The sequence below is a fragment of the Spea bombifrons genome, chromosome 10 (genome assembly GCF_027358695.1).
Source record: "Spea bombifrons isolate aSpeBom1 chromosome 10, aSpeBom1.2.pri, whole genome shotgun sequence".
Lineage (NCBI taxonomy): Eukaryota > Metazoa > Chordata > Amphibia > Anura > Pelobatidae > Spea > Spea bombifrons.
The window spans coordinates 24,152,366-24,179,636 of NC_071096.1; the positions used below are offsets into that span (position 1 = coordinate 24,152,366).

The 27,271-nt window shown below is 40.9% G+C and overlaps 1 protein-coding gene across 2 annotated transcripts in view; it reads left to right on the top strand.

Moving 5' to 3' along the window:
- Positions 1-27,271, top strand: part of TSNAXIP1 (translin associated factor X interacting protein 1) — a 135,684-nt gene that overhangs the window by 54,670 nt on the left and 53,743 nt on the right. For both annotated transcript variants that reach the window (XM_053449727.1, XM_053449728.1), the window contains exons 8-10: positions 50-219; positions 10,385-10,544; positions 19,009-19,139. In XM_053449727.1, the coding sequence (XP_053305702.1) occupies positions 50-219; positions 10,385-10,544; positions 19,009-19,139 (461 nt within the window). The remainder of the gene's footprint in view (positions 1-49; positions 220-10,384; positions 10,545-19,008; positions 19,140-27,271) is intronic.

The following is a 27,271-nucleotide window of genomic DNA, read 5'->3' on the forward strand; positions in this document are numbered from 1 at the left end:
TAATGGTATTCTTTATTTCATTGATCTATTTTTGATCTTTCTGTTGCAGAGGAACATGGAGAAGATCCTGCAACACTAGCTGTGGCATTACGAGTGGCACGTAAAGACCTTACACAAATTCAAGTTGAATTGAACACTATGAAAGCTGACTATGGAGATGTGGTTTCAAGGAGAGACTTTGAGAACCAGGAGAAGCAACTTGCAGAATTCATACGGAAGGTACATTTACTTTATTTTTTTTTGTATTGTTTAGAAAATCCTTATTCTTAAAGGGACATCCTATCCATCAGGTAAATAACTTATTTATTTAAAAGTACTTTAATATGCATACTCTGTTATTGAGGTTGCACTGTATTAAACATTAACCTTATATGTTAACTTGACATTTTCCTTACTTCAGTTTATGTTAGATCAATATGTTAGGAACTCTGGTTAGAAGTTAACAATTAGCTATGCTCATATTAACAAAATGAACATGAATCTTATATTCCCATCACTGATCGACATATCTGGTAAAACCTTAATAGAAAAATAAAAGTTATGTTTTCACAATTATAATGGTTTTTTTTGAAAAACAAATGTGTGATAAATCATGACTAATGTACCCTTGAAGCCCATGCCAGGTCCCACAAACCAAATGTAATACTTAATAATTGACACACCACCAAGAGTAGGATTGAAAAGGCCAAAGCTGACTAATCAATTTAACCTAGCCATAGCCACACAACCTAAAACAAAGTAGGTGTGTTAACAGGGCAATGACTACCAAAACTGAACACAATAGATAAACCGAAAAAGCTCCCCTAAACTTACCAGGCTATCCAGGTACCATCAACACAAGGGAGGACATACCCGGAAGCCCAGCCCCAGACCCGAGGTTCCAAGCACCACTAGACAAGAACCTCCTACCGGAATATCGCAAAATGAAACCTAATTTTGATGCCCCAAAATTAGGGAGGGTGGAACAAACTACACGAGGTAGAGTGACACACAAAATGGCCCTTAACTCTTCCTCTAGCCACACACCTCAATAATGGGGTCCCTTATTGTACCTAAAATGTTTGGGGTATGTATACGTGTGTAAGGCGCTTACCTCAGGAGTCTGGGCTCCCCACCAGCATCTTTCTCTTCTCCTCGCTGCCACCAAGGAAACTTCTCTTAGCAGTGTGAGGCAAGCGCGCCCTTGACTTGGCAGCTTCGCTATGATGACGGGGGAAACAATGACACCACTATACAAGGACAGTCCGTCTGGGCAATTTAAAGCTGCTACACACTAATGCAGGTGCTCAGTTGTACTGTGGATCCCTTGTGGATGGTCCTGCTTCTCAGCATACTTTTCAGTCATCTCAGCTGTGTATTTCAGATACATTCACTAGCAACTTTATTAGGTACACCTGCTCAATTGCTTGTTAACACAAATAGCAACTCAATGCATTTAAGCATGCGGACGTAGTCAAAACAACTTGCTGAAGTTCAAACCGAGCATTAGAATGGGGAAGAAAGGGGATTTAAGTGACTTTGAACATGGCGTGGTTGTTGGTGCCGGACGGGCTGGTCTGAGGATTTCAGAAACTGCTGAAACCACACACAACCATCTATGGGGTTTACAGAGAATGGTTGGAAAAGGAGAAAATATCCAGTGAGTGGCAGCTGTGTGGACAAAAATGCTTTGTTGATGTCAGAGGTCAGAGGAGAATGGGCAAACTGGTTTGAGATGACAGAAAGGCAACAGTAACTCAAATAACCACTAGTTACAACCAAGGTATGCAGAAAACCATGTCTGAATGCAAAACATGTTGAACCTTTAACAGGTGGGCTACAGCAGAAGACCATACTGGGTCCCAATCCTGTTCGCTAAGAGCAGGGAATTGAGGCTACAATTCGCACAGGCACACCAAAATTGGGCAATGGAAGACTGGATGAACATTGCCTGGTCTGATGAGTCTTGATTCCAGCTGCTATATTGAGATGGCAGGGTCAGAATTTGGTGTAAACAACATGAAAGCATGGATCCATCCTGCCTTGTAACAACGGTTCACTCTGGTGGTGGTGTAATGGTGTGGGGGACATTTTCTTGGCACACTTTGGGCCCCTTAGTACCAACTGAGCATTGTTTAAACACGACAGCCTACTTGAGTATTGTTGCTAACCATGTCCATCACTTTATGACCACAGTGTATCCATCTTTTAATGGCTACTTTCAGCAGGATAATGCACCATGTCACAAAGCACACATCATCTCCAACTGGTTTCATAAACATGACAATGAGTAATCCAATGGCCTCCACAATCACCAGATCTCAGTCCAATAGAGCACCCTTGGGATATGGTAGAACGGGAGATTTGCATCATGGATGTGCAGCCATGGATGTTTCCAGTACCTTGTAGAAAGTATCTTACGAATAATGAAGGCAGTTCTGAAGGTAAAAGGGAGTCCAACTTGGTACTAGCAAGGATGCTGGTGCTTGTGTGCTGTTGCAGTAACCCTGATCTTCAACTCCATTAACCTGTTGCGGCATGCATGAACAGATCACATTATAAGTAAGGCAGTTTCGAACCTTGAAACAAATATGATTGTGGCCCAAGAAGCTATAAACTTTATACCGACCTTCACCCCCCCAAGTATCGATGTGTTGATAAGTGTGAACATGCAATATATGTTTGCCGGTGCCTTTGGAAAACTTTGGCTCAAATACATTGGTCCTTACAGTATTACAGAAGTCATTACATGCAGTAACATTTTGGTTGAGATTACCATCTTCATGCCGGCTTCACGCAGTTTTTCACGTGTCTTTGCTAAAACCTTGGGTTGCAAATCCTTTTCCCAACTGGGTTCCTTCTTCACCTGGTTCAGTTATCATAGAAGGAATATGTGGTACAAAAGATAGTTGATTCTAGAATATGTCAGGGTTGCCTGGAATCAAGTACATGTACCTGTATGCATATAGGCCTTTCGCAGACTCCATCCTCTAAAACCGGTTCTTCATCACGCCCAGAGGTTTGTGTATTGCTGGGGGGTCCTGTGAGGCACTTACTTCAGGGAGTCTGGGCTCCCCACCAGCCTCCACCTCTTCTCCCCGCCGCCACTGATGAAATTGTGCCTTGTAGTAGCGTGAGGTAGTCGCATGCTTGTGCGGCCGCCTCGTTTATATTTAAAAGCCGTACCACCACTGATGCTCCTGGACTGCCACCCAGCTATTTAAAGCAGCTACAAGCTAATGCGGGTACTCAGTTGTACTGTGGTTCCCTTGTGGATGGCCTTGCTTCTCAGCATACTTCTGAGTCTTCCCAACTGTGTGTTTAATATATAATTAATGGTATTATGACCTCGGCTTTGGTATATGACTATCCATGATTTCTGGTACCTTGGCCCTGGCTGTGTCATACATTCAAGTAACCCTGACCTTCAGGTGCTTTCCATTACACCGGTTCATTCTTGCTTACGGCTACCCACAAAAGCACCCAGTTATATACCTCCAGGGCTTTCAGAGTGTGTTCCGTGTCACCAAGCGTGTTTATTCCTGCAATTAGTATTCCTCCTGATGTAAATGTGAGTAAAACTTCTTACAGATCTCACAATATACTCTCCAAAATACAACGGAGGCATGATGTATACTTACGAAAGATGGATGTGATACAGTGATCAAAGGCTAAAATAAGTACAAAAAACTAAGACATAACTCAAAAAGACCGCCATCTTTCTGCATGCATTTTGTAAAATAAAGCTCACACACGTTATTTCCAAGAAACGTTATTTCAGATATCTTCTTTGAGGTCCCCATTAAAGCCCATACAGCAGGCATTTTCCATATCATTCCCAGTAGCAAACACTTTTTTCTATACTTTGTACCATCAGATGCTACACATGGTGTAAAAACAAGCATTCAGTTATTGACTCTTTTTGCATCTGAAAAACCTATAGTACAAGGGTTGCACAAAAGGTAAAAAATAAGTGACCTGTGGCAAAAAGCAAGGGGTAACCCCTGTACCATCTGCCTTAAGGAAAATGGCCTTCTATATACTACAACAGATGAAGCATTCTTTTTCTGCCAGGAAATACTATTTACAATATACAACTTATGCCTCGACGGGCCTACAACTATGACTGTAACCCCCCCCCCAGAGAAAAGTCAACTCAAAGAAAAAAACTGCCACAGAAAGACAGACGCTGAAAATTTAAACCCTCCGGTGACTACAACACCTGAGGAAAGCTGTTACTGATTACCAGGCATGTGGTGGACAAACTATCTCCCTGATTAGACAGCAAATTGGGGAAACGGCAACAAACATTGGAGAAGAACTAGAGGGAAGAGATGGAGGAGAGAGTCAAGAATCTACATCTGCCTTACTTTAGGACTCGGTCACCAAACTAAGGTCTACACTCGAGAGAATAATGATACTATCTAGGAAACAGAAGCAGAATAAGTAATCTTCAAATTCTGGGGAACCACAGAAGGTAGGGAGCTTCGTGGAGCAGGCCTGGGAGCCTGACAATGTGTCCTTTACAATATATTTCCCTAGAGTTCTGCTCTAGTCTACAGCTATCGTGGGATGAGTATTTACACTGAAATGTGGCACATGTGGACACCCCGATGTTGTCTCGGGAGGCGGCAAAGGCAGTGCTCAAGGTACACTTCTAAAAAGAGAAATGAAACTATACAGCAGCTGAGGAAGTTGAGCAATAAAAAACCCAAATGCACTGGACTCCAACCTATAAGTAGATATATTTACAGGCAATATTCGATTATGATACTATCATCCAACTGGCTACATTACTTAGATATAAAAGCGGAACCATGTACCACCAGGCAACCATACTGGGTACGCTATTACCCAGTATCTAATAAGAACCAAGGTCACACATCCCAGTCATACATCTCGAGGATGATACCCTTGTCTCCTCCAAGACAGAGATTACCGGAGGTTCCAGTCCTACTATAAAAAGCTCTATGTAAGGGAGGAGGTCCCTCATGCTGATATGCAGACTTATCTAGAATCAGTGCAGCTACCAAAGCTCCCTGAGTTCCCCTTGTCTATACTATATATAGCATATATATCACCTTGAACTATACCAAAGTGTCTGTGACAGAGCCTCCCAGTGGAAGTTTACAAAATATTATGTAATATAATTACCTTGTAGAATTAACAATCTATGGGCGATCCTCGTGGAGGGAGTGCTGTTAAGACTTACCTGCATCATGGTGCCCAACGGCACCGATCCTCTTCATCTTCCCACTTCATCTTCTGCTTTGTGGGTAAGCCTGATTCCTGGTCTGCCTCGTGTAGCACAGTCACTTTGTTGTGCAATGTGCATATACATGCTTTCTGCTTCTTATAGAGGGAAGTCCAGTTAACTGCTGGGTTACACTTCCTCTGTGTCCTTTGTTGGTTAGTTGAATAATTTTGTACTTTGAGTGCTCTTTTCATTCCTGACTTGGCCTGTTCCTGTGACCACAATTCTGTCTGCAGATTTGGCTTGCTTTTGCCTAGTTGTGTTCAATCCTGTTTTGGCTACTGTTTAATTCCATTTTTCCTTTCCCATCTTATTTGCAACCTAGTCTCTGTCTACTTAACACTGTGCTCTGCCTTATTCTCTATCTCACTGGGACCATCCTCCGCATCCAGGTTCCAACTACTGATGCTGTGTGTCAGATGGGTTTGTGTTCTCATTAAATGAGAGGAATTTAGGAATAACTTTAGGCAGCAAACTTAGCAACAGTGTTAAATGTCAGACAGCTGCTCCAAGTGTCATTAATAAAATGGGATTTTCGCTCACACAAGCAAAATATAATTTTGCCTCTGTATAAATCTATAAAGGCTAGAAAAGTTGGATTTATTTATACTAAAAAACAAAAAAGGTATCTTAGATGAGGATATGTTATTAATATACAAGTACATTTTGAATGTGCCATTGCATGTCAAGGACCCCTGTCTGGTATAAACAACCCATTCTAGTTGCAATAAATTGGTCTATGTTCTCACTTTCAGCCTCTGCAGTCCTATTCCAGTTACAAGTTGCTAATTCTGTCATAATAAAGATGGATATTATTATTATTATCTTTTGTTTTATATATAGCGTTTTATATAGCGCCAAGAATCTATGCAGTGCTTCTTATATATTCAAGGGGTAGGACAAGACTAGAATTGACAGACTAAGACACACTGATCCATTAGGTGAAGAGAGCCCTGCTCATAAGCTTACAATCTTGAGAGAATGGGGTGAGCATAAACAATAGGAACAGAGAAAGGTGAGACATAATTTGGTTGTATCCGTGACAGGGAAGTTCTAGCAACTAAGAGGGTATGCTTCTCTGAAGAAGTGAGTTTTGAGATTTTACTTTAATGTTGGGAGGGAAGTTGAAAGCTGAAGGTTCAGTGGAAGTAGGTTCCAGAGGTATGGGGCAGCATAAGTGAAATCTTGTAGACGAGGAATAGAAGAGGTTATAAGTAAGGACAAAAGCCTTAGCCCATGGGAAGAACGTAAATATTGAGTAGTTTGTTTATGAGGGTAGAAATGTATGGAGGAGCAGTGTTATGGAGGGCCTTATATGTTAGTATAAGTATTTTAAATTTAATTATAAAGGTAAAAGGTAGCCAGAAGAAGAGCAGTTTGCAAAGAAGATAAGCCTAGCAGCAGCATTTAGGAAAGTCCGCAGAGGAGAGAGATTCATGGGTGATGAATGGGCAGATGCGAGAGATGTTTTTTAGGTGCAAGCAGCATGATTTACTGAGGGACTGAATGTGAAGGATGAAGGAGAGGTTTGAGTCAAGCATGACCTCAAGGCATCGGACCTGGTTAGTAGGAGAGATAATCGTGTAGTTAATGGAGATAGAGAATTCAGGTACTGGGGTGGATATGGAAGGAGGGAAGATAATCAGTTCAGTTTTAGAAAGATTAAGTTTCAGGTAGCGTTGTGACATCCATGAAGAAATGGCTGACAAGCAGTTGATAATAAGGTACGTGAGAGACAAAGAGAGATCAGAAGAAGACAGGTTAGATTTGGCTATCATCTGCATATAGATGAGTCGATTAGAGATGAAGTATAAAGAGAGAACAGCAGAGGACCAAGGACTGATTCTTGGGGGACTTTCTTCCAACCGAAAAAGGTGATGATGTCTTGCCAGAGAAGCTGACAGAGAAGGAACACTTAGACAGCTATGAGGAGATCCAGGAGAGAGCTGTATCTTTAATGCCTATAGAAGAAAGTGAGTCAAGAAAGTGGTGGTGGTGATCAACAGTATCAAAAGCAGAACAGAGATGCAAGAGTATTAGAATGGAGTAGTGAATGGAGTAGTGACTTTTTGCTTTGGCAGGGAGCAAGATGTTGGAGCCTTTTGTTAGAGTTGTTTCAGTAAAGTGAAGGGGTTTGAAACCAGAATGTAGAGGGTCAAGGAGGGAATTAGAGGAGATGAAGTTTCTAAGATAATTGTACACAAGTCGTTAAAGCAACTTAGGGGTAAAAGGAAGCTGAGAGATAGGGCGGTAGTTAGATAAATAGGATCTAAGATTTTTGTAGGATGAGTGTGATTAGCTCATGCTTGAAGCTAGTTGGTACAGTTCCAGATGATAGAGAAAGATTAAATAGGTGGTTAAGGGGAAGTGATGGTGGGTGGTGTAGGAGTATGGGTATAGAGTATGGGAGTGTGGGTATAGAGGGACAGAAAAGGTAGAAAAGGGGTTGGAAGAAAGGGAGGATATGAGAGTAGAGAAGTAGAGTTGTTTAGCGAGAGAGAAGACAGAGTTGAAGGTGCGAAGCATAAATTTCCAATGAGTTAAGTCTTCGCTGGATCACTGAGAAAGACCAGGAAGAGGCTGTCAGGGAGAGCAGTTTGGAGCTAACAGACTTTGTTAGGCATGTCAAAAGCAATGTTAACATCACCCACAATAAGAGGGGATATTAGAAAAGAGGAAGAAGAGGAGCCAGGCAGAAAAGTGGTCAAAGAACTGTAAGGTAGGGCCCTAACGCTGATTTATTACTGCAATTTGAAGAGAGAGTGGAGAGAAAATACGAACTATGTGAACCTCAAAGGAACAGAATGAGATTATAATAATTATGATTATAATTACAAAAGTAATATCATCCCTTAGTGCATATGAAAGGGTATGTTACACTTGATTCATATTCCTAAGGTACAAAGCATTTTCCAGATATAGCAAATTAGTAAATTCCATTTAAGTAAGGCCATATAATTAAACCTATTGTTTAATCAATTTTGTCCCATTGTAATGCAGGTGGTATGTACTTTGGCAGCAGCATGTCTTCTCAAGAAACTTGATGAGACCTTGAATTTGAATAAATATATTATGTGCCAAATTTATCTTCCCTGACATCAACCATGTAATATGTGAATATGAACATGTACAAAATAAAAACCACACTTCCATGGAGAAACTATCGATGCTTTATTACAAAAGAAAAAAAGATTGCTAATCATGAAGTCTCAATTCTTGAACTACCCTTTTTTTTTATTTGACACATTTTTTCAGTGACCTCTTAATACATATGTCCTTTAATGTGTGTGTGTATGTACATTGTAGGAAACAAATAATGTACAGTGGGGCAAAAAAGTATTTAGTCAGCCACCAATTGTGCAAGTTCTCTCACTTAAAAAGAGGAGAGAGGCCTGTAATTTTCACCGTAGGTATACTTCAACTATGAGAGACAGAATGGGGGGGGAAGAATACAGGAAATCACATTGTAGGATTTCTAATGAATTAATTGTTACATTTCTTGGTAAAATAAGTATTTGCTCACCTACAAACAAGCAAGATATCTGGCTCTCACAGACCTGTAACATCTTCTCTGTACTCCACTTGTTACCTGCATTAATGGCACCTGTTTGAACTTGTTTTCAGTATAAAAGACACCTGTCCACAACCTCAAGCAGTCACACTCCAAACCCCACTGTGGCCAAGACCAAAGAGCTGTCGAAGGACACCAGAAACAAAATTGTAGACCTGCACCAGGCTGGGAAGACTGAATCTGCAATAGGCAAGCAGCTTGGTGTGAAGAAATCAACTGTGGGAGCAATTATTCGAAAATGGAAGACATACAGGACCATTGATAATCTCCCTCGATCTGGGGCTCCACGCAAGATCTCACCCCGTGGTGTCAAAATGATCACAAGAACGGTGAGCAGAAATCCCAGAACCACACGGGGGGACCTAGTGAATGACCTGCAGAGAGCTGGGACCAAAGTAACAAAGGCTACCATCAGTCACACACTACGCCGCCAGGGACTCAAATCATGCAGTGCCAGACGTGTCCCCCTGCTTAAGCCAGTACATCTCTGGACCCGTCTGAAGTTTGCTAGAGAGCATTTGGGTGATCCAGAAGAGGATTGGGTTAATGTCATATGGTCAGATGAAACCAAGGTAGAACTTTTGGTAGAAACTCAACTTGTCGTTTTTGGAGGAGAAAGAATGCTGAGTTGCATCCAAAGAACACCATACCTACGTTGAAGCATGGGGGTGGAAACATCATGCTTTGGGGCTATTTTTCTGCAAAGGGACCAAGACAACTGATCCGTGTAAAGGAAAGAATGAATGGGGCCATGTATCGTGAGATTTAGAGTGAAAACCTTCCATCAGCAAGGGCATTGAAGATGAAACGTGGCTGGGTCTTTCAGAATGACAATGATCCCAAACACACTGCCTGGGCAACAAAGGAGTGGCTTTGTAAGAAGCATTTCAAGGTCCTGGAGTGGCCTAGCCAGTCTCCAGATCTCAACCCCATAGAAAACCTTTGGAGGGAGTTGAAAGTCCGTCTTGCCCAGCGACAGCCCCAAAACATCACTGCTCTAGAGGAGATCTGCATTAAGGAATGGTCCAAAATACCAGCAACAGTGCGTGAAAACCTTGTGAAGACTTACATAAAACGTTTGACCTCTGTCATTGCCAACAAAGGGTATATAACAAAGTATTGATATGAACTTTTGTTATTGACCAAATACTTATTTTCCACCATAATTTGTAAATAAATTCTTTAAAAATCAGACAGTGTGATTTATGGACTTTGTTGTCTCATTCTGTCTCTCATAGTTGAAGTGTACCTATGGTGAAAATTACAGGCCTCTCTCATCTTTGTAAGTGGGAGAACTTGCACAATTGGTGGCTGACTAAATACTTTTTTGCCCCACTGTAGATGTTGCATTTTTACCCATGTTTATAAAACATACAAACTTTTAAAGTGCCCTATAATATGGTAAAATGATGTGTTCTGTAAATGTCTTTAAAGATGTAGGGGGGAAAGGAAAAACCATTGCGAGGAGGACACTCATGTTTGCAAAGTATCTTCACACGTAACATTTATTGACTTCAACCGTTTTAACTACATTGGACTGTGAAAGACCATCCACTGAAGTCTGTTATCTATTTTTTTAGGTTGAATTGCTACAGAAAGATCTTTGGCAGTTGCAAACTGAACATAAATCTCTTTTAGAGATTAACCATCAAGTTGTACAGCAGCGTGATAATTTCCACATGAAAATAGAAGATATGCAGCGCTGTAGCACTCCTCGTCCAAACTGGAAAAAATGCGCAGGTGTGGTAGAAGCCATCTCAATATTTGTAGTAAGACTTTTAAATGTTCAAAATGTTACTTTAAATATAAAGAACAAGTTGGAATAAGGATTGGAACCTTTGAGAACGTAGGAAGGAAAGCACATATTTTCCGGCGTATAAGAGGACTTTTTAACCCATGAAAATCTTCTCAAAAGTCGGTGGTCGTCCGGTGCTCAAACTTACCGAGCCGGACTGGAGAATCACGATTACCCACGAAGCCCCTAAAACTGTAGCGTATCTCTAGGGGAGGGGCGAGCAGAGAAGCCTCCCCTGGTCCGGTCTTCAGGGCCGCGCCGAGGTAGGTGCAAGATCCTGATCTCCCCAACTAGCCCTGATCAGCAGGCGCCCGATGAGCAGGGCTGATTGGGGAGATCACGACCTCCCTCTAACTAGCCCAATATTGGGGAGCTCGAGGTCTGGCACTTCAGACCTCGGCTTCCGTGCTCCCTAATCACTACGTGCCGGCTATTGATGCCGAGCCCGGGGATGACGTCATATCCTGGCGCTCGGCATCAATTGCCGGCGCGTAGTGATGAGGGAGCAGTAAAGCAGAGGTCTGAAATGACAGACCTCACGCTCCCACAACTGGATGGAAGATAGAAGATGAGAAAGGTAAGAGATGGGGAGAAAGGGGCGTAAGTGCAGTGTATGTGTATATATGCGTGTGTAAGGTCAGTGTATGTGTATGGTCAGATGTGTGTAAGAACAGTGTAGGTATTTGTGTGTTTGTAAGCTGGTGTGTGTGTGTATATATATATATATATATATATATATATATATGTGTAAAGGCAGGGGTGTGTGGTGAGAGCAGTGTATAAATGTGTATGTATGGACAGGCATATGTTAGTATGTGTAGATATATATATATATATATACCGTGTTTGCTCGATTATTATGCTCTGATAAATACCCCTCGTCTTATAATCGGGGTCGTCTTATAATCAGACCTCAAATAGGTCTGACTATGAGACTAAGATCCAGATCCCCCGCAGCGATTGAGGGGACCTGGATCCTCCTGTGTTATGCCCCCCCCAACTTACCGGTGCATCTGAGTCCCCGGTGCTAAGTCTGGGCAGCGTGTAGAGCTCTACGCGAATCGCGTAGAGCTCTACATGCTGCCCGGACTAAGCACCAGGGACTCAGATGCAGGGGACCTGGATCCTCCTGTGTTATGCCCTCCCCCAACTTACCGGTGCTTCTGAGTCCCCGGTGCTTAGTCCGGGCAGCGTGTAGAGCTCTAGAGCTCTACACACTGCCCAGTCTAAGCACCGGGGACTCAGAAGCACCGGTAAGTTTGGAGGAGGGAGGGGGAGTGTTAAACGGGGGGCATAAGGCATTTCTGCAGGCAGAGTGCTCTGTGAAATGCCTTTTAACTCCCTTAATGCCACTTTGCCTCCAGAAATGCCCTTTAACCCTCTATACGCCACTCTGCCTCCTGAAATGCCTTATACCTCCCTATATGCCACTCTGCCCCATAATATGCCGTTTAACCCCCTAAGTGCCAGAGTGGCATATAGGGGTATAAGGCAATTCTGGAGGCAGAGTGGCACATATGGGGTCAAAAGGCATATCATGGGGCACAGTGGCATATAGAGGGTTAAAAGGCATATCATGGGGCACAGTGGCATATAGGGGTATAAGGCATTTCTGGGGCAGAGTGGCAAGCCAGGGGGCAGATGTGGATAACTGGGGGGGCAGGTTGTAAAAAAAAGGAAATAAAAACAAAATATTTTTCTCAATCATAGCTTTTATTAACAAACAATTGTTCACATAGTTTACATGAGTTAACATTTGCTGGTAAAACTTTTTTCCTATAGGGTCGTCTTATATTCAGGCTTTTTCTTTTTTTCCTAGATTAATATTCAGATTTTGGGGGGTCGTCTTATAATCGTGCAAATAGGGTATATGTGTGTGTGTGTGTAAGGGCAGTGTATGTATGTATATGTGTGTGTAAGGGCAGTGTATGTGTATATGTGTGTATGGACAGGTGTGTGTAAGGGCAGTGTATGTGTATATGTGTGTTTGTAAGCTGGTGTGTACGTGTATATGTTTGTAAAGGATGGGTTGTGTAACGGCAGTGTATGTCTATACATGTGTGTGTGGACAGGCATATGTTAGGGAGAGCTGACCCACCCAATCCAAGCAGGCTTTGTATACAACAACCAGCCAATCACCGGTAAGGTACATCGCTTGCCGTGATTGGCTGGTTGTTGTATACTGGGTAGAGGGGTAGTCTTATACGGCCAGTATAGCCCAAACTCTATATTTTAACTGGAAAAGTTGGGGGTCGTCTTATACGCCCAGTCGTCTTATACGCCGGAAAATACGGTACTACTAAAGATCTTAGTTAATTAAGTGCTGCCATTGCTTGTGACAGGTGTAAATTGTTGTATATCCTTCTCCTCTCTCAAACCAATACCACCAATTGATATGCGTGGAGAATAATCCGCTCTGCGTTGTGTATTAATGATAAATGTAATACCCCTTGTTACCTCCTCCAAGAACTAACATATAACCGTATCCCCTTTTCCAGATAATATATATGTCTAGTTCTACTAAGGTTTTCTACCCGATATTACAATAAAACAGCCAACCCAAGGTTCTTACCAGAGAGAGAGCTTTAATTAGAATCTACCCAGATTAATGTTACAGCAAAGACAAAACCAGAGTTACAGTGATATACAGATGACAATCATTCATACCACTCACAAACATCCCATCTATCTAATATCTGCTGCTAAGTGTGTATGCTGTGTGGGTGATGTGCCAAGGGTGAGACTCTCCAATCCAGTCTCCCATCCAGTCTCTCCTTCTGTGTGTTTCTACAATATCTTTTTAAGGGATTTCTCTATTGATGTGTAAATGAGGTCCCTGTCCTCTGTTCCCAAGACCCCACCGTGTGATGTTATTGACTTGCTATTTTTCCCATGCCTATCTCCAGGTGATGCATTTCCTTCCTTCTCTACATAGTATGTAGGTGTGATATCTTCTTACAGCTGTCTTTCCTGTTACTTCCCCCCCTAAGTGGCTTGCAGCTATCATACATACATATATACACACATAAACTTAATCAAGCACATATTAATTACAGATATACATACTTTGTATTTACCCCAACACTCCCCCACTTGAATAAGATCCATATAGGAACTTATTCATAAAGACATATACCAACTCAAACCCAAACAGTATTACAAGAACCAATATACTGGTATTTTATATCCCTACAATTGATGCTAGCTCTACTCGTTCCTGCTTGGTGTGTGTTTTTTTCAGTTCTTTCCTCCAGAAGCAATATAGGATGAATAAGGAGCAAATTAATACAAATTGCAGGAATACAAATATTACAGAAGCAGTTCTTAATCCTGGGTGTGTATATACATTGTAGGGGATGCTCCACCAGGGCTCTTGAAAGCTGTGTGTAATTGAGGTCCCCAAACTGAATCCTGATATTATATCAGTACCCAGATCCCTTTTTTCTCTCTCTCTAAAACAAAGCCCTTGTGTAGCATCCCAGAATAGATTAATATGTGCTTGAAACACCTTTTTAAACCATTCTTTCAACATTTCTGGGCAGCTCTCTGGTATATTAAATGAAGAAAAATTTAACAATAAAGGTAATTTTACATAAGACACATCTGTATAAGCGACCGTTTGTGTTGGTTGTATGAATAATCCATGCTCTGGCCAGGGGGTGGTTGTTGGGCAGTCCTGTGAGTTAGTAAGTTGTACTTTAATTGCTGAGTCTACTATAGTATGCAGTCCACTGTGATTTGGGTTGCATGTCACAGAACCATCCTGGGTTAATGTAAAATTTCTTTCCAGCAGCATCTTTATTCTCACTTCCTTTGTGGTATTGGCCCAAAATGTACTGGTACTCTTATGTATATCACTCTCTCCTGGATAGCTCCAAACTGCAAATTCAGAGGGAAGGTTAGACTTAGGCATTGAAATATTACACTGTACCACTATCCATCCCCCTATAGCCCCAACCACTGTATGCTTATCCTTAAATGTAACTTCTGGCGATTGCCCCTTTACTCTTAAAGTTACTCTGATTTCTCCATTTTCTTCTGGACCTCTTTCCTCCCTCTTATATAAATTTCCTGAAAGAAATCACACATGTTAATGTCCCGATCTCCTCACAGGTTTGTTTCCTTTCTTCCTTTATTTTTATTTTTTTTTCATTTAGTATCATCTCTTCTTTTTCTGAAAAACAAATACTTTAAAACAAATAGATTAGCATCATATGTTACAACAACAAATGAAAACAAATCTAGAAGACCACACTAGTTTTATTCTGTTTTTCAACTCTTTCTTTCTGTGCCTTAATAACATGGTAGGGAATCCAAGGCTTGATATAATCTTTCCTAACATCATTACCTCTTCCCTGAGATCCCCACCTAGTGTAATTAAAACAACTCTTATCTCCCTGCCTCCAACTATCAACCATGGGTCTTTCCTGAATATGGTGTTCTTTAGCAGAGTGAGATTGGCAATTTCTGGCAAAATGTCCTACTTTACCACAAGCAAAACATTTAAAGGCTTCCCTTTTACCTGTGGGTCCTTGAAATTTATGTTGTAGCCTGCTCTGATACAACTGTCTCTGAAGCGAAGGGCTTAATACAGACACAGGCTTTGCAATAATTTTGCTATGATTTCGGATCAGTTTATGATTACCATTATTGTGCTTCTCATCTAAACCTTGCCCATCTATTTCATTCACATCATCATTTTTTAACACTTTGACTGCAGCCACAACATCATTTCTTTTCTGTAGCTGTACATTTAACTTGTTACCATTAGCTGTGCAATGCACACGATCAGCCTCCCTCTTACTGCAGGCTGCCAGGGTCCTAATCTCCCCCTCTGCATCCCTCAGCCTCTGAGTAAGCCGCTCGTTTGCACTACGCAATTCCTCATTTTCCTGCAAAGTCTGCTGGTTGCTTACATATAAAGCTGCAGCATTCTGTGCAAAAATCTTACACTTTTCAAGTTCAATGTTTAAACCTAGAACTTTTGCTTCCAAAAGTTCTTTAAACTCTTTCATTGATTTGTACTGCTCCGCTATCCAACGGGCAGCAAAATCCAAAGCAGTTTTCACTCTAAGATCAACAATCTTATTATTTAACGCATTACACATCTCATCATGCTTCTTAGATTTTACTTTAATTGAAACATTCAGCTCTGCCAACTTATCCTCCTTTGCTTTCACAATTTCTTCTAATCTTAAACAACAAGAGAGTAGTCCTTGCACAATGCAACCTTTTCTTTTACTCTCCGACACCTTTTTTTCAAATAATGTCTCTCCCAAAAACTTCTGCAACATATCCCATGACTGTTTACAGTCCTGTGGAATTTCATAAGGACCACCATGTCTCTTAATATAATTCAGAAGCCATTTCTTAACATTTTCAGAATAAGTAACTTTTGCATCCTCCATGTTGCATGTCATATCAAACGAACAAATCACAGCAATAGAATATAATAACAATTATACTCACCACACTCCAGGCAGACTCTGTAAAGTTCTTCTGGCCAAGGGTCACGGCACCAATATGTATCCGGGTCACGGCACCAATATGTTGTATATCCTTCTCCTCTCTCAAACCAATACCACCAATTGATATGCGTGGAGAATAATCCGCTCTGCGTTGTGTATTAATGATAAATGTAATACCCCTTGTTACCTCCTCCAAGAACTAACATATAACCGTATCCCCTTTTCCAGATAATATATATGTCTAGTTCTACTAAGGTTTTCTACCCGATATTACAATAAAACAGCCAACCCAAGGTTCTTACCAGAGAGAGAGCTTTAATTAGAATCTACCCAGATTAATGTTACAGCAAAGACAAAACCAGAGTTACAGTGATATACAGATGACAATCATTCATACCACTCACAAACATCCCATCTATCTAATATCTGCTGCTAAGTGTGTATGCTGTGTGGGTGATGTGCCAAGGGTGAGACTCTCCAATCCAGTCTCCCATCCAGTCTCTCCTTCTGTGTGTTTCTACAATATCTTTTTAAGGGATTTCTCTATTGATGTGTAAATGAGGTCCCTGTCCTCTGTTCCCAAGACCCCACCGTGTGATGTTATTGACTTGCTATTTTTCCCATGCCTATCTCCAGGTGATGCATTTCCTTCCTTCTCTACATAGTATGTAGGTGTGATATCTTCTTACAGCTGTCTTTCCTGTTACTTCCCCCCCTAAGTGGCTTGCAGCTATCATACATACATATATACACACATAAACTTAATCAAGCACATATTAATTACAGATATACATACTTTGTATTTACCCCAACATAAATAACTATAGAACAAGAACAATATATTGGACACCTTCCACATGCATTCACAGGATATCAAAATGGAAACAGAAGCTAAGTAAATATGCATTATATCTAATCAGTGTCTATGGCCAAGGCTCAATAAATACAGGTAACAAATAAATAAAAATGCACCACACGAACAATGAACAACTAAAATAAAAAGTATCCCTGTCTCTCACCAAATATTCGTACACAAAATCAAGTGAGTATAGAAAGGTGAACAAAGAAAAATTCCAAAAAAAAAAGTGACAGGAGGATCCATGTTATAGGGGCAACAATAAGTCTGTATAGCATAACAAACGTCCATAAATTCTTATGAATCATCAGTCCAATAAAGTCAATAAGAAAAGGCAGAAGGATCTAACCCACATTGATAGATATATCTTTGTATAGCTATGCTAGGCAATCATTTTTCTTGTACGAAATGTATATATTGGGGATTGAGGTAATCAACAATACAATGATTCACCACCACCAGGCTCGGCCCTACCATGGAGCAGAGTGGGGTAATTGCCCCAGGCGGCACTTTTTAAGAGGCGGCACTTTGCCGCCCCAAGCACCATTTTTTTTTTTTTAAGCGGAGGAGAGAGAGGGGCGCCAAGTGGTTTTTGCTTATCAAGTTGTCAGTACCTGCTTGCCGCCCCTCTCTCTCCTCTGTGAGCCCTCTAGCTCGGTCTCGGTGCCGACTTGTAATGCTGAGCGCCGGAATATGGCATAATTTCCGGTGCTCAGTAGTAAAGCAGCGCGCACCGTGGCAGAGCAGGGAGACTCGCCGCGGTACTGCTGAAAGGTAAGTGAAGTACAAAGGGGGGATAGGGTAGATAATAGGGAGGGTAGATAATGAGCAGTGGCGTCGGCGGGGGGTGGTATTTGAAACTTAGCCCCAGGCAGCATTATGTCTTGGGCCGGCCCTGACCACCACATATTACAGAGACAAAAGGGGGAGTGAAAACACGTTTGATGCAGCAAAGGAAGGTACATTTTTGATGGATATACTGCTGGATTAGAACAGGTTGCTAGAAGTCAGAGGTGTAGGACCAGGGGGTTGATAAATCAGAAAAGAAGAAGAGTATGATAAAGTAAACCTCAGAGAAAGAAAAAAGAGACGGGGAATTGATGGAAATCACTGGATGGTGCAGTGAGGATAGAAAAGGATATACAGCAAATACACACACAAGAAAGTGTTATCTTTATTAATCAAATGTCAATATTTTAAAATATATTAAAACACTGTTACCACCTCTATGTAGTTCACCAGGTTTTAAAATATTTGTAATAGCAATTTTGAATTATATAAATTATGAATAATAATAATTGAACATTTACACATAAAAATTACAAAATAAAACAAGTGTCTGCGCACCCAAAGAAAAAAATAAATAAAATATATGTGTGAAACAAATCAAATAATGTATATAGGAACACATCCAAGAAGCGCATGAAAAAAAGAAGAAAAAGGGAAAAAAAAACATAGTGCAGTATGTCAAATTAATCATATAAATCACATTAGGCAGGATAGACCCTTACAATTTTAAGGGCATCAGTATGCCCATATGTTGAGTATAATGACCTCACACGGACCCTTAGGTAATCTTGATACAGAGAGGCTTCCGTGAATGAATAGGTTAGGCAGAGAAGGAGACTAGTCTTGCATATTCCGTGTGGATACTCCCATTGGAAGGGTATTCGTATATACATTATTTCATTTGTTTTGCACATTTAAATTATTTTTTTTTCTTTGTGTGCGCAGACACTTGTTTATTTTATTGTGATTTGGTTTGGGACGTTAGGGGAGTTTGTTCCTGTGCCCTTGCAGCACTATTTCACCAGTATATACTATTGCACTTCACCTTATTGTGATTTTGGATTATATATCTTAAATGTTATAACAATGTTAACAAATTGAGTTAATATGTGACTTGGTTGCCTTATTGCATGGTGTAAATGATCACAGTTATGTTAAAATATTTTATTTAAAAATTATTAAGCAATTACAGCAATGTGTAATCAGTTTTGTGCTTATGATTAATTAATGGTTCTCCCTGGTGACAATTTAGTATGAGACATTGAATTTTTGTTTTTTTTGTTTGCATGCTTCCAGATGTTTTTCCTGGAGGCATTGAAAACTGGTTAGCATTGTCTTTGGAAAAGAGCAGTGATCAGCTTGTAGATATAATGCTTACAGAAATTTGTACACAGATGCTCAATGACAAAGATTTCTTCACTGGGAAGGTATGATGCTTACTGTGGTAACATATTTATGCATGTATATGAGTTAAAATCTTTGAATTTAAATTAACATTGACCACAACACTTATGAAAGAATTTTAGTTTAAAAGGCATACATTTTGGCTCATGATTTATTGTTTTTGTTGTGGTATTATTAACCTCCAATTTTAATGCCCAAAGAGAGCTATTTTTATAATTTGGGTACATATCGGAGCCATCGGATATCGGACAGACCCTGCAGGGGATATCCTGTCCTCCGATGACCTTCCGGGTGACGTCAGCAGTGACCCAGAAGGGAATGCCCGATCGCATGATCGGGCATTTAAAAAATGTAACAGTTCACCGGCGTTCGTGCTGGAAGCTGTTACATGAGATTGGGCAGCAATGCTGGTTTCTGCTCACAGGGGGAGTCCAGACTGATGTGTCCCTGTCGGTGCAAGAAGGTCAGGACGTACCGGTAAGTCCAGAGGGGTTTCTTTTAGATACGTTTTTTGGATGTCCATATGGGACTGAAATAAATGTTAAAAAGGCTAATCAACTGTTGGCACTGTAAAACTTAACTTTCAATAATATCTTTTAAAAAAATCTCAGCCAAAAGTTAAGTGCAAAATAATCTCAGGGGTTCTGTGGAGTTCAAGCTACTAGGATGACATTTTGGTCTTCACAACTGCTGTGAGGGAGCACAAGATTATCCCAAAATAATAAAGAGTGGCTTGAATAGAAAACTAATGTTGTCTCACTCTAACATATTTTAAAGTTCATTGCCTGCAGAGATAAGTTAATACAAGGCTTTCCTTACAGGCACAGACATAAGTAATTGTCATTTGTATATTATTCTGCTCTGTTTTATGTATTGGTTTGATAACATTTGTTCCTCTGCTTATAAAGGGTGTGTTTTCTTAAGTACCCACTATTATTGAAAGATGTGACCACCCATTTGCAAAGTGTCCCTGGAATTTTTCCTTTTTCTTTCTTTATTCGTAGAGTAACATAAAGCCTACCTAGTCTGCCTGTTTTATCTCAAATATTTTTTATTCTCACTTAACGTGTGACCAGGATATAGCCAATAGCCACACAGTATAACTCGCGTTTCTGGGAAGCTGCAGATCAGGTGTGTATGTTAGCAGCGAGCCAATAGACATTTGCCCAGTGTGCCAGATTGCCAGTCAGGGAATTTTCAGAATCACTACTCCATTAGAACATACTTTTAGCCTATTTAATGTTTGCAAGCATGTGTGTCATCAGATTATTGTTGTGCACTAAATGTGTACAATGTCTCCAGGCACTCCAATGACTACTTTGTTTTGTCTAATTGCATTTTTTCTCTTTTTTTCATTTTGAGAAGTCGATATCATAATATTCACGTGATCGCTAAAGATTATGTCCATAGTCTCTGATAAAGCTCATCATTACACATGAAACAGGAAAGGAAGATCGCTTTCCAGGAGCCTTGACTCTTTTCACATTTATTTTGATTTTCTGTGTAGTCTTCTTTTTGTTCTTTTTTCAATGAATTACATATTTTAGCAAACCAATATAAAAGATATTACCGTATTTGCTTGATTATAAGACGAGATTTTTTTCAGAGCAAATGCTCTGAAAAATAACCATCTTCTTATATTCAAGGTCATCTTCTAATCAGACCTCAAATAGGCAGTCTGACTAGAAGACTAAGATCCAGATCCCCCGTAGCACTGCAGGGGACCGAGATCCTCCTCTCTGGCAGCTGGTGGAGGTTTGTGCGAGGCGAGCAGACAACCTCCGCTGCTGACGGCACTTCTGCCGGGGCTTCAATGACGGAGCACCGGCATCGCATGACCTTCCGGTGCTCATTCATAGAAGCCCCAGCGGAAGTCCCGGCAGCAGCAGCAGCGGAGGTTTCCCACTAGACACCAAGGAATCTGAAGCACAGGGGAAAAGTCTAGGGAAGCACTTATAAATCGGGGGAGGGTAAGAGTGGCATGGGTGGGTATAAGGGCTTTCTGGAGACAGAGTGGCATATAGGGGGTTAAAAGGAATATCAGGGAGGAAGAGTGACATTTCTGGGGAGGCAGAGTGGCATATAAGGGGGTATAATGCATATATGGGGGTAGATGTGCATAACCGGGAGCAGGTTGGAGCAGGAAGTTTTTATTAAATATGAAAAATAGTTTACATGTGAATTACTAATTTTTCTTAAAGGGTAGTCTTATATTCAGGCTTTTTCTTTTTTCCTAAATTAATATTAACATTTTGAGGGGTTGTCTTATAATCAGGGTCGAGCAAATACGGTATTTTATATACTCTACATGGACATTCATTCTTCCTTTTCCATATAGCCCAGTATACCATTAACCAAGTAATGTACAGAGAGCTGTAGCTAGGTCCTTTTGTAGCCAAGACAAGAACAGAAAATGGTGCCCTCCCAATATATTTTTATAGAAGCTATTATGAAGAAAGTAGATAAATAGGAAAATTAATGATATTAAAACTGCAGAGAACCAGCAACAGCATCATGGCAGCCAAGGCTCATTGATGCACGTGGGAGACAAAGGCTGGCCCAACAGATGAGCTACTACAGCTCAATTTGCTGAAAGAGTTACTGTTGATTCTGATATTTACACTATGAACACATAGTATGAGGTCTGCGTAGCTACATGCGGACTCCAGTCCACTACCGAAAGCACCTACATGGGCATGTGAGCATAAGAACTGGACCACAGAGCAATGGATAAAGGTGGCCTGGTCTGATGAATCAGGTTTTCTTTTACATGACATAAATGGCCTGGTGCGTGTACGTTGCTAACCTGGAGCACCAGGATGTAAAGAAGACAAGCCTTGTTGGAGACCACGTATACCCATTCATGGACGCAGTTTTCCCTGACGGCATTGGCCTTTTTCGGTAGGATAATGCGTCCTAACACAAAGCAAAATGGTTCAGGAATGGTTTGAGGAACACAGTGATGAGTTTAAGGTGTTCATTCGGCCCCCAAGGTCTCCAAATCTCAACCCAGTTGAGCATCTGTGGGATGTGCTGAACAACCAAGTCGGATCCATGGAGGCCCCACCTCCCAATTTACAGGACGTAAAGGATCTGCTGCTAACATATTGGTGCCAGATACCACAGCACACCTTTAGAAGTCTAGTGGAGTCCATGCCTCGATAGGTCAGGGCTGTTTTGTTGGCAATAGAGGAACCTACACAATATTTGTCAGGTGGTCATAATGTGTGAGGGTCCGTACACCAGACCCCGACGTAGTGACTCACTGGAGTACCCGCTACTCGCAGGCACCGGGTCCAGCCTCTGCATCTTCAGTCCGCTCCGTCTCGTCTGCATCCTGCGTGGCTGCAGATGAGGGTGCGCTCGCCCTCGCTCAACTTTATGCTTCCCCGCTCAGAAACGGCGGAGGACTTCTTCTTGTGTATGATCTTACCTTGATTCCTGTGTACCAGACCCGGCTATTCCTTGACTCTACATATGCTTACCTTGATACCTGTGTACCAGACCCGGCTTGTTCCCGACTCCACTTTTTGGGTACCTTGCTCTGGTTCCTGTGTCCTGCATACCGGACTCCGCTGTTTATATCTACTCCTGCCATACCCTGACATAATGTTATGGCTGATCAGTGTATATTGAGCTAGACACTGATGGTTTTACCACATATAGCCCATCATTCTATATTAAACCATATATCCGTATTTTTCATTTTGGTGCATCCCTGATATAAATACATACTTTTTACAATTTAGTAACTTGTCTCTGAACTTTCTCCAAGCTTTCTATATCCCTCTGGAGATACGATCTCCAGTACTATGTATAACAGTCCAAGTGAGGTCTAACCAGTGCTCTGTACAATGGCATTCTGCTACCATTTCCTGCTTTTCTGTTACATTGTCTACTTACTTTTAATAATTACCCCTAGGTCTTTTTCCTCAGATGTTGAGATTAGGACTGTATCAAATATGCTATACTCTGCCATTGGGTTTTCACACTCAAGGTGCTTTATTTTGAACGTATCCACATTACATGTCTTTTGCAACAGCTCTGACCATTTTTCTAGTTTACAAAAATAATTTGTCATTTGGCTTATCCCTTCAGGAACATCAACCCTGTTGCAAGTCTTTGTGTCAATAGCAAAAAAAAACCATACCTCATCATCAAGACTTTCTACAATATCACTAATAAAATAAAAATATTACAGAGAATGGGTCCAAGAACAGCTCCCTGAGGTACCCCCACTTGTAATAAGCTCCGAATAGACTCCATTGAATACAACCCTTTGTTGTTTGACATTCAAGGATATTGGAATCCAAAGATTGCAGTTTATTGATAAGTATGTGTGGGACAGTATGAAAAGCATTACTGAAATCTTGATCTCTAAAATAGTTTCCATTAATTTCCCCACTACTGATATAAGACTTACAGGCCTTTAGTTCCCTGTCTCTGCCCTACCACCTTTCTTTTGAATGGGTACAGACACAGACAATGGCACTGCATAACTCCCATAATTCTGCAGTGAGCCTGATACAGACAGTAATACAGCATGATTCCTATCGTTATATACTGAACCAGAAAATGAGGTTGGTACTGAGGTTGGTACAGTATGACTATCATTATATAGTGAGCCAAACACAGACAATGGTACAGCACAAGTCTCATTAATATATACTGAGCCAGTTATTGAGTGTGGTAAAGCATAACACCCATCACTAAAAATGAACCAAAGGAATAGTTGTGCAGCATAGCTTTCAATATATATAACCACCCATAATGCTCAGCAAGTATCATAAAATACTTTTGGCTGACTGGGCATCTTGGGGTCTTATTCATGCTATCTCTCACTCATGCTCTTTTACACTCTCACACTCTCTGATCACCACTTCCCTGTCTTCCGCTGCTCTGTGTGTTCTCTTGATTCTTCTTCTACCGTCTTCTGTCCTTTTGGACACCTTGTTCCCCCAATTGGGGATTAGGGTTTCTCAGAGGCTCTGTCCCTTTGAAGACCTTCTTTCTGCACCCCCCAACAGCTGTGCTTGAGGTGCTTTTGGTGACCTTTCATTTGACGTAAGATAATTTGTCTTTTCCTTCTGTGCATGTATCTTTCTTGCTGGTTGACTTGTGCCTCATCAACCCTAGACCTATTTGTCAATAGATTTATTTATATAATTTTCACTTTCCTCTCATGGCACTTAGTGCCCAGAATTACATCTTGTAATAATAGACAGGCTTTCTAAACAAGCCCATTGTCTGCATTTGGCTTTGAAACTTGCCTTTATCTTCATGGATTTACTGTACCTGAACAAGTAATCTCAGATCTTGGTTTATAGTTTATGTCCCCGTTTCTGGATGGCTTGCAAGAACGTGACAACTTTTCCTCAGCCTATCCCCCACAATCTAATAGTCAAATTGAAAGAACTAAACAAACAAAAATATCATTACCTCAATAAGAAACATAACTATTGGTCAGCTCTACTTCTTATGGCAGAACTTTCTCTCTTTCCATAAGTCCTTTTGATATACACCCACTGGCGTAACCACAGGGGTTGCAGCAGGCCTGCAACTCCTTCCTCCTTTCTCCCTGTGCCGTCTCAACATTGTTTAGAAAGAGCCCTTCCGACCTGGATCAGCCCTTTTTAAATTATTTTGAACTGGCACTTGGAGATAGGAGGCTATGCGCGAGCAGCCAGAAGGAAAGCTGCAGGGGGCGGGGGGTGGAATATATGTAAATATGTATGTGTTAGCACATACACATATATGTATACTTATATATGTGTGTGTACTTGTGTGTGTGTTTGAGCAGGGATGTGAAGTTGAAGTTGGGGGGCCCAGGGCAATTTTTCACACCAGGGCCCCGTGGTTTCTAGTTATGCCCTTGTATACACTTATTTTGCAGGTCTAGAGTTTGAACTATATATAATTCCCTCTTTACTTCTGTCTGGTGTACCAACTGTAAACACTTGGTCTCAGAATCACAAGCTTCATTGGAAAAAAAATATTAGTTTACACATGTGAACTCTCCTGTAACTTGCCGAGACAGAGAGACATTACAATAAGTCCTTACAGGAGTTCAAGCAAGCAAGGCCAGTATTAGGAACAATTAGAAGTTCCCAAAACAGGCAAGACGCAGGAGTTCAAGCAGGAGGAAACAGCAAGGCCCGTACTATACTAGTGCCTGTTGTGATGTCTCAGCTGCTTCATAAAGAGAAGGAGAGAGAGGAGGATAATAATTACTAATAAGTGGGATATGTGGAGCTTGTGTGCCAGGAGGTTGCTCGTCTTACCATTGTCCTGTATTGCTTGCCATAGTCCTCATCAGACTCTCTCCCGAATATTGACTTGCCTGCGGTATCTTACCAGCCAGCACCCAAGAAAGAGCCTGATGCAGACCATGTCCAGCAGGAATGGTTTGTCATACAGTGCCTGTAACAACCTCCAGGCACTGTATGACAAACCATTCCCAAAGCCATTAAGTGTAGGTCTGTGCCCACTTTTCTCCTATTTTGGTGTGTCACTTCATAGACATTCAACCATTTAGATATAACATATCCCACATTGGAGGTGTATTTGAATCTGTTGTCAGGGAAGTCTTTTTGCTGTGTATCGAGCCAGTTTCTCAGTGAGATTTGGAAGTGCTTGTTACTGTTTGACTTCTAGATTTTCACCTTAACTTGACTTTTATGCCTGCGACTTAACTTGACTTTTATGTTAGCCTGTCACAGCCTTCTGCATAATTGTTGACCTTGAATGAACTCTGTCTGTCCAACCCTTTGGCCTGTGTTTGGGTTTAGAATATACTGTAATTGTCCTAAGTCCTTTGTTCGAGTGAAAGAGCTGAAGTATTGTTCACCTGGTATGTGGAGGCTCAACTGAAAGAGAATGTGACTATTATGGGGCTCTCTAGTCACCTCAAACCAAGGGTCTGTCTGTGAGGTATTATCATGAGTTGTTTTTCTCCCTGTCACATGTAAATCTAGAAATTATATTAGTATAAGGATTATGCTCATTACAATTTACTTATTCAAAAAAAATCCTATTCTATAAAAATTGGTAATAACATGCTGCTTGTGTATCTAAAACATATCGCAGTATATATATATATATATATATATAAGAGGTTATGACATATTGTATAAAACGATGTACAAAATATAAGAACATTTTATAAAAAAAATAATTAAAAATATGTTACAAAAAGTGACAATTCAAAATCATTATAAAGTTCATTAGGTATTAAAGTTTTTAAAGTGTAGATCCACTTCATTTCTGCCTTCCCTAGCTGATTAATAAAATTACCTCCTCTCCAGGATGTATTTATCTGGGAGATTGCCATAAAATTAAAATATCTAGGGTCACCATTATGATATGCTGCAAAATGAGAAGATACACTATGACTAAAAATACATTTTTTTATATTCCTCATATTTTCTTTTACCCTTGTATGCAACGACCTTGTTGTGAGTCCCACATTTTGGAGACCGCAGGGACAATTTAAAACATATATGACTTTTTTTGAATGGCAAGGCAGTTGTTGCTTGATATTATATTGTTGTTTGGTTACAAATGACGTAAATCAGTATGATTCATATGATTATTCACTGTTCTACAGGCCAAGCAGAAACTACATCTTTGGAAGACATTGTTCTATTTAAGGTGGATTTTGACTTATCTCCATAGTGGCATATCTGGGGGGGTATGTGGCATATGTGGGGAGGGCTGAGTTGCATATCTGGGGGGTATGTGGCATATGTGTGGTGGGCAGAGTGGCATATCTGGGGGGGTATGTGGCATATGTGGGGAGGGCATAGTGGCATATCTGGGGGGTATGTGGCATATGTGGGGGTATGTATGTGGCATATGTGGGGAGGGCAGAGTGGCATATCTGGGGGTATGTGGGGAGGGCAGAGTGGCATATGTGGGGGTATGTATGTGGCATATGTGGGGAGGGCAGAGTGGCATATGTGGGGAGGGCAGGGAGTGGCAAGCCTGGGCTCAAATGTGCATAACTGGGGGGGGCGGGTTGGGAAATAAAAACAAGATATGCATTTTTCTCAAAGTTTTTTGTATTCTGCTGTTTGTATATTAAAGTAATTTAAATAAATGAAAAATGTACACCGGCTGACAGAGAATCGAGGTCACACAGAGTGGTGTATGGGAT